This window comes from Dinoponera quadriceps, unplaced genomic scaffold (assembly GCF_001313825.1).
Source record: "Dinoponera quadriceps isolate SergipeBrazil2010 unplaced genomic scaffold, ASM131382v1 scaffold690, whole genome shotgun sequence".
In the NCBI taxonomy this organism is placed as follows: Eukaryota; Metazoa; Arthropoda; class Insecta; order Hymenoptera; family Formicidae; genus Dinoponera; species Dinoponera quadriceps.
The window spans coordinates 387,794-395,741 of record NW_014555275.1 but is presented as its reverse complement, the minus strand read 5'-3'; the positions used below and the strand labels follow the sequence as shown (position 1 = coordinate 395,741).

General features: G+C 39.0%; 1 protein-coding gene across 1 annotated transcript; it reads right to left on the bottom strand.

Annotated features, from left to right (window-relative positions):
• Positions 1 to 2,262: 2,262 nt before the first annotated feature.
• On the bottom strand, positions 2,263 to 4,852 carry LOC106743698. The gene is made up of 4 exons (XM_014617795.1): positions 4,825 to 4,852; positions 4,111 to 4,258; positions 2,783 to 3,199; positions 2,263 to 2,323 (listed from the first exon to the last, which is right to left on the bottom strand). The coding sequence occupies exons 1-4, from the start codon at positions 4,850 to 4,852 to the stop codon at positions 2,263 to 2,265; spliced, it is 654 nt and encodes a 217-aa protein (XP_014473281.1).
• Positions 4,853 to 7,948: the final 3,096 nt, after the last annotated feature.

Below are 7,948 nucleotides of genomic sequence, written 5' to 3'. Positions count from 1 at the left end.
AGTTTACTTTACTTCGCACTTAATCTTAACGTCACCGTTACATGTTAGATTAATGATTGACACGTGTTAGAAATCACAAGGAATCGTGCGAAGAAATAAATAAATATTTTTCAAGTTGACTTTTATGTCAAAGATTAGTCACTCAATATCACGAAAATAAGTTCCCTCCAATTTGTTTAACTTTGCATTTATTCGCAGCGTATGATTCCACGATCGATTTTCCAGGTTTCTAACGCGCAATCGCGCGATCTAATTGCGAGAAACTGTAGACAAGTTTCGAAAAACCTGTTTTGTCCAAGAAGACCTGTTTTGTCCAAAAGGCCATTTGTGCGAACGCATAAGCGTCAGAATTCACGAATTAGCGCAAAGATGAAACGAAAACAGTGATGGAAGGAACCAGTTCGTTCGACGTATATCGTTCGATCCGCTCTTCTTTGTCCTCTTTCTCTCCCTGTCTCTCGCTCTCCGTCTTTTTTTCTCTCCGATCATCTCGCCGGTCACATTTTTCCTTTCTCCCACTTCGTACGCTTTGCTGAGAACTTTGCTTCCGTGTCGCAAATTGGTCGCGTCTCGCGACTGCATCGTTATTCTGCTCGTTAATTCGCTTAATTCGCTACAAACGTTCCCATGTAATGCGCTCTTGCCACAAAGTAACTTTAGGTTTACTTCTATTAAGCTCGTTATTCGAGAGAGAGAGAGAAAGAGAGAGAGAATTTTTCAAAACTCGTGACGCGAAAGATATCGCGCTTATTTACAGTTTCATCGTTGGTTTAGCAGTTAATGCGCGCTTATCGATGAACACAAATAGCTGAGTCGGATCTATTTGTAGAGATTGATCTATTTATCGCAGGTCTGAAGAGATCTTCGACGAACGGCTGATATATAATAGTATCCATTGTATCCTCAAGAGTCGAGGGATGGGTCAACCTAACAAATGATTCATTGTTATCCCTCGATGTGGCTCAGCTCCATGCGTCTTTCCCATTTTTCCATTTTATCTTCCTTCCTCCAATGTGTGCGTGTTACGTCGCAGAACGTTCTATTCCGAGAATATTCTCCGAATCGTCGCGTTCCTTCACGCACAGTTCGAGAAATATTCGGCGAATAACAGGTTCGCAATATGTCGATAGAATAAGTTGCCGAGAGAGACTTTGTATTTTTACTTGACGAAAAAAAAAAAGAAAACGAAAGAGAAGTTGAATTTTGTTTTCGAATAAAGTCATTCTCGATTAAGCCCGCTCTCTGCGGGATGTAATGTACGGCGCAAATTTTCTACACTGCGTGATTTTACGGTATCGCGGCAACCTCGCCGGCAGAGTAGCCGGCGAATGAATTCAATTAGGATCGCGGAGACTGTGCAAAAACATTCGATCAGGAATAAACCAGCGCTGCTCGCTAGCTGCTCGCAGATGGAGGCTCGTTTTGCCCGTCTGTTTCGTATAACACGCGTAGATCGCGCTCGATCTACGATCGAGAATCGAATTTCATCGCGCTTGAAACTTTGCGATTTTTAATCAAAATTACCGAAAAATATTCGAACGTCTTCTATTGTTTTAAAATCTGAGCCAATGAAATAATGTAACGATCGAGACAAATAAAAATCTGAAGGAGTAAAGTCTGAAGAATAAGCTGGGTGCAGAACAACTTTCCAGTCTATATTAAAAATAGCGTCTTTTGTTCCTTTTGCCACGTGAAGTCAACTGTTGTCGTGGAGCTGGCCTTATCGAAATTTTCTCGAAATCGCTGATACTATTTTTTTACAAGTTGTATGCTTCACCGCGTCTTCGTCAAGAGCTGCATAAATTATTTTTGTAATTTCAGCAACATTTTCTTGCACTTGAAATGAAAAATAAATATAGTGCCGAATATGCACTTTTGTATGATCGGTAATAATACAGTTCACTGCTATTTTTTGAAGTTATTATTGATCATTACGCGATGTGTTATGTGGTGTTTTATAAACGTAGATGACAGCTTTTTAAAACTACGCGAATCCTTTTAAAAACCTTTTTAAAACCCAGCAAACATCAAGTTACAGTTACGTATATAATTTTCTACTTACTTCTAATCACAGTCGAACGTGAAGAGAATAATTAACTGTGATTAGTCAATTTCTTAAGGTTTAAGGCTTAAAATACTTATTGTAGACCGACACTTACATGAAAATTTATTTTTTTGCGCGTATCCTTTATTACTTTTATAAAAAGTACAAACAAGTTTGTATACAACTTTTTCGCTTTCGTTCTTGCGTTACTAAAAAGGTCAGTATGTCAGTATATCAGTAGGGTATGTTCCAAACTGTATCGAGAGGAAAGTGTTCAATCTTTATAATAAAATCAAGGGTACGATTATCCGCAAACTGAGTATACGTTTCGAATATTCCAGAAAAGGAAACGGACGATAGTTATAGTGTCGAAAAAGTAGTCGAAAAAACTTTGTTCATCGTATTTCGACTACTTTTTCGATACTATAACTATCGTCCATTTTCTGAAAATGTTCACAAATCGTTGTGCAAACGAATACACGTAAATTCTCGCTCGGTAGGAAATATTATCGTGCGCATAATTAATTATGGAGACGATTAGCAGACGTCATTAGATAATTGCTTTCTCGTCATAGCGATAAAATAAAAGTAACGACGTGCTTTTATCATGGCGAAAAATAGTATCGTTGCGGATAACGGGCATGAGTTTTATTAATTTGGGGAGGGAATAATATTGTCATCGAAAATGCATTCAAGAGTTCGTTTCCGATCATTTGAAAGAAATTTCCAGTTATTGACTCAAATTCGGGCATCATTTCGTCTAATATTGTCCGCAAGTTGTTGTTCAAAAAGGTATTCAAGGTGAAGGTTGCAAGATCATCAACGTCTAAGTCGTTCAAATAGACCTTGGCAACTCTTAGGTCAAAGAAAGACATGTTTACGTAATTCAAGTAATGATGCTCCTCTTCGACATAATTCCAGCGATGAGTAGTTCTTACGGATACATTGGCTATGACATCCTCAAAATTCGCTTGCATCTTATATCCGCGCTTATATCTTATATATCTTTTTAACATAGGTATTTTCAAAATCGTAGCGCTTATATTGTAGATACCGAATATTTGAATGGACGGAAAACGTGTTTCAAATCTGAATTTATATATATCAAATTGTCCGTATTTCAACCCTGCCCCTGTCTGTTCCTCGATGGTAAATCTGAAAAACGACAAGAAGTTTTGCGCACAGTTGCTTACGATCTGCGGTCAATTTACGACGTGCGTCGTTTCGATCGACTAAAGCTGTTAATTCATTTGTCGTACGAGTGTTGTCAGAGTGTTGTCATGCTAATTGATTATCGGATACATTACAAATCTAAATGTATATTTCATACATTTTAAATATTATTTTAACACATTCGCATCCGGTCTGATTTTTTGTGATTTTCCGGTTTCCGCCGCACAATTCATTTTTACAGTGGAATCTCCTGCTAATATTGTATCAAACTTTTCGATTTTATTCTTTTATAGCAAACTTTGCAAAGTTGATTTATAAAACTGAATTTTTTAAAAGAACATATAAAAAATGATTATCACGCTGCATGTGTCCTATTCACCTCATGACGTGATAACTACAATATGTATAGTATATCGGCATCAGTACATAATTATTATAATATATTATGTAAGATATATTTAAATAACGAAACGGCTTAAACGAAATGTTTAACGTGGGGCGTATATGACTCATGCAGCAGCGAACGTGTTAAATTTTTACATTTATATGTATAAAATTATGTAATCATTTATTATGCATTTTTACGCGTGTTACTGTTATGATTTTACATATAAGTATGTAAAATTACACAATTGGATTGTTAATTCATTCTGATATAATCTGTAATATAACGTTTTTTTTCGGGCACTGGAATAGAATTTCTCTCTTCGACAATCGACAAATTTGATAAATCTTGTCGTACGATAAATGAAACACTATCTTAACGGTGCTATCTAATCAGTCGACCCTAAGTCTATCTTCAAAATGGAACAACTATCCCAATTACGAATCATGCGTTATCTGCGAGTAAATATCCGACTTATTTGTTAAATTGACTGATCCTTATTACTTACTGAACTTCATTTATGCTATAGTTTGATAGACCGTGAATCGTTAAATTCGTGAACTCCACAGTCCCATTAATTTTATCATTCTCCTGGGAAAATTCATAGCGTTCCTTGTGTAATGGTTCAATAGGTTCTATGTACGACTTATTGTTCACTATAATTTTACATGTAGACACTTTTTACATATTTGTATGCGTATTATATTACGTATCATACTATGATTTTACATACATAACTATATAAAAATTACACATTTAGATTTGCCGTGTAATTTGTATACATTTATATATGTAAAATTACATTAGTAATACGTATAAGTTATAAATGTGTAAAAATATGTAGATATGTACCGAGATATGTAGAGTGTTTAACACCAGCGGCTAAATAAGGCCCTAGCGATTCAATACCGTGTGCTATACATTTATGTAATTCGCTTTGATCAACGAACATTCTTTAATCACATCTGCGTAGGTTCGGCACTAAAAACAGAAAACATTATGTAGGTAATTTCTCTCATGTAGATTTTAATATAAATATAAATCATATTTATTTAAAAAAAAATGTCGTTCGTCGGTAGGACACATACATAGATAAATACTTGAGATCACGAGTAGCTCCCATAAAATAGGATTCTGTTCACGAGAGAAGACGGAAATATAAGTATTCATTCTCGTTCGAAAAAAAAAAACTATTTTACGCAACTATCGTAGGATTACTTACTTATCTTTTCTAGCAACTTCTTCCTCATGTCAAAATGTTCTTCAATATATTGTCCGACCCTTTGTTAGAGACGAGCGAAGAAGACGGAAGAAGAGCGAATATGACACGCATCATGGTCTGTGATGTGCGATCTTTGGTCCAAATGAAACTTAACGTCGTGCTGAAATGTCGAGCAATTCTGATGCGCGAATTTGACGACTTACTGACTGCGGGATTCCGACGAGAAGTAACAACCTCGTTTTTAACGTTTCCCTCTAATATACTTGTTGGATCGAGATCATATAAAAACCAGACGTGCCAGCATAATAAATGTTATGAACAAACACGTGAATTAGCAGCAAGCTAAGATAAAAACAATAATAACAAACGTGCAAACACACGCCGTAAGTTCTCGTGAAGTTACACGATTGGAGGTCGTCACCCGCCGAAAAGACTATTCGGAACAAAATAATCTAATTGTTTTGTAATTTGGGCTCTTTAATATATCGCGGGGCGGAAATTTGAATTTACATCTTTATTTTTTTTTTATATTAAGAGAAAATAAGGTCCCATTCGCCTCTTTGGAGTAATGCAACTTGGTATATTTGCAATTACGAGTTACGACCGCGTTGCCGCGATTCGGATGCGTATTTTTATCCGCACGATATCACGATTAGGCTACGATCGCATTGCCGAATTGCCGATCGATCCGTGCGCGTTCTCGCGGCATTTGCAGCTCGCAGTTGTAATTCTGCGACAAACGACCGCGCGGTAGCATCCCGCTCTCGGTCAGTCTGTCTGTCTCCTCCTTTATTTGTTCGCGGCGCACAAGCGCGCGCGACGAAGGAGTGCAGGAACGAAGCCGAGCAGAGCTCGCAGAAGGAGCAAGAGTGCACAGGCAAAAAACCCGTCCGGCATAATCACGTTATCGGTCACATCTTGCTCGATTTCTGTCCGGTCAGTGGATCACAGTTTGGCGTGGGGCCGCCGGCAAGAACAATGTAACGGATGGAAACGATCGGAGTGAGATTATCTCTCTCTCTCTCGCGCGCACGCGAGAGAAAGAGAGAGAGAGAGAGAGTGCAACACTCCTCATGGTTTTCCCTCGTTTATTTCCTTTTTCTTCCATTTTCCTTACTTTATTGACATGGGAGTTATGCGGACAAACGTCGGGACGCGGGAGCGCGCATATCAATGCGACCGCTCGTGAACGAGTAACTTAAAAATTAAGACGTGTCGCTTAAATTATCGTACAACGCAGTGATCCGATCCCGATAGTACTTGCTGCTCTTTGCGAGAAGATGAGACGATCTACAGGGTGGTCCGTCCGATCGATAAGTCCGCCGTACTCGTGTACACGCCAGACGGAAATGCTCGCGACGACGGTTTTAGGCCAGTTTTGTGCCTGTGTGTGTCTCTTTTTTTTCTTCTCTTACGATGACGCGCAATCCCCGCGTGAATGATTCCCGATTGCGATCATCGCTGAAAACGCGCATAAATGGACGGACGGAGCGCCCTGTATATACTATTTCTAGACTCTGCGGCTCTCCCTTTCGTAGAAAAGTTATTTAAAGCGTTTCGTGTTGATGCCGATGCAAGAGAATATACGAATATATACATATATGTATTCGTATGTATATATATTCATGTGTGTGTGTGTGTGTATATATATATATATATACACACACATACACACACGAAGAATATCTCTACATGCCGCGTGTAATATAATGGTGAAAAACACATCGTTACATCGCCGTGGTAATAATATAATGTATGTATGTATGTATGTATGTATTTATTTATTTATATGTATATGTATACCGACGAAGAATTCGCAGAATAAGCGGGCACACGCCGAGCGAACGTCCATTTCGCTCTTTCCCGGTGCTGACCCTTTTCATAGCAAGTTCCGTAATGACGATCGCGATTTTCTCTTTTTAAGTAACAATCGATTGTTATCGATCATCTTTCGGTACGGGGAGTGTCCGTCGCGCGGCGTCGTCCGATAGCCGAGAACACAGAGATGCTAAGGGTGACTTTCGCCAAACTCAGATCAAACTAATCGATGAATAATAATGATACGAACTGCCAAGGTTAACTTTCAGTTCTGTATTTAGCCGTTCAACAATAATCGCAGAGTCAATGATTTCTATCTATATCGGGACAGGTAACACTCTCTTGACGGTAATTTTAAATTTCGTCGGCTCAGAGTCTGGTGAAAGTCACCCTTGCGCGGCAAGTCGCATTGTAAGATCGTCGTATGATCTGTGCGAAGATGCCGACTCATTGGCGAATAATAAAAGAGTCGTTCGCGAAATAACACTCGCGACGTGGGCGAGCTCTATCGCGCTGAATATCGCGTTACGACTGCGCGCCTGAGAACCATATCGAGATACAATATTATATTCCCCGTGACGATGGGAAAACAAATGTTGATAATCCAAATGGAACCGAAGTTGCCGATAAGAAACGCATACACGACTCACAATCGCGTTGTCGACTGTATCCTGCCCTCGGCGGTTATCGACGGGCGTGCCGAAAGGATCAAAGTCTGGCAATGCGAGAGATACGCCGGGGTATTTTACGAGTAAGGCCCATGGCACGTACAAAAACTGTCTGCCAAGCAACCATTTAATGCCTAATAGGTGGTTGAAGGCATTCAGACGGATCTTTTCCGGCTGATCGAGAAAAGAAACGTGCAAAAACGTAAGCGGTAAGACACAAGTGGTGATTAAATTGACCAACCGCGGCCGACTATTCTCCTTACAGTCCGAGAATAATCGACTGTGGTCGGCCAATTTGCTCACTGCTTACGTTCTTTTCTTACGTAATGGGCCTTATCACCTACTCCCCTCCTTCATTTATCTTCACTCAACAATAGAATAAGACGCTATATGATCGACAAGTTGATTAAACTATAATCGAATGAACACATTTCGTATATTAAGAAACAATTGAGATTCTAAAGATTTGCTATAAAAAGAGTCAAGGTCGCGCTCCTCCCTTCCCGGGGATAACATGTGCTTGGTTGTACAGTGGACAAGTTTTCCATTTTTTTTTTATTTTTTTCCTTTTTTTCATTTACTAAGTCACGAATCGCTTTCCTCTTCGCCAACGCAACATTACAATATCAAGCAGAGTG

Coding starts and splice junctions, on each gene's coding strand:
- LOC106743698 (XM_014617795.1), bottom strand. CDS start 4,852: ATGAGGAAGAAGTTGCTAGAAAAGATAA. Junction 4,259..4,824: donor GAAGTTGCTAGAAAAGATAA/GTAAGTAATCCT, acceptor GTAAAATTATAG/TGAACAATAAGTCGTACATA. Junction 3,200..4,110: donor TATAGCATAAATGAAGTTCA/GTAAGTAATAAG, acceptor GTCGTTTTTCAG/ATTTACCATCGAGGAACAGA.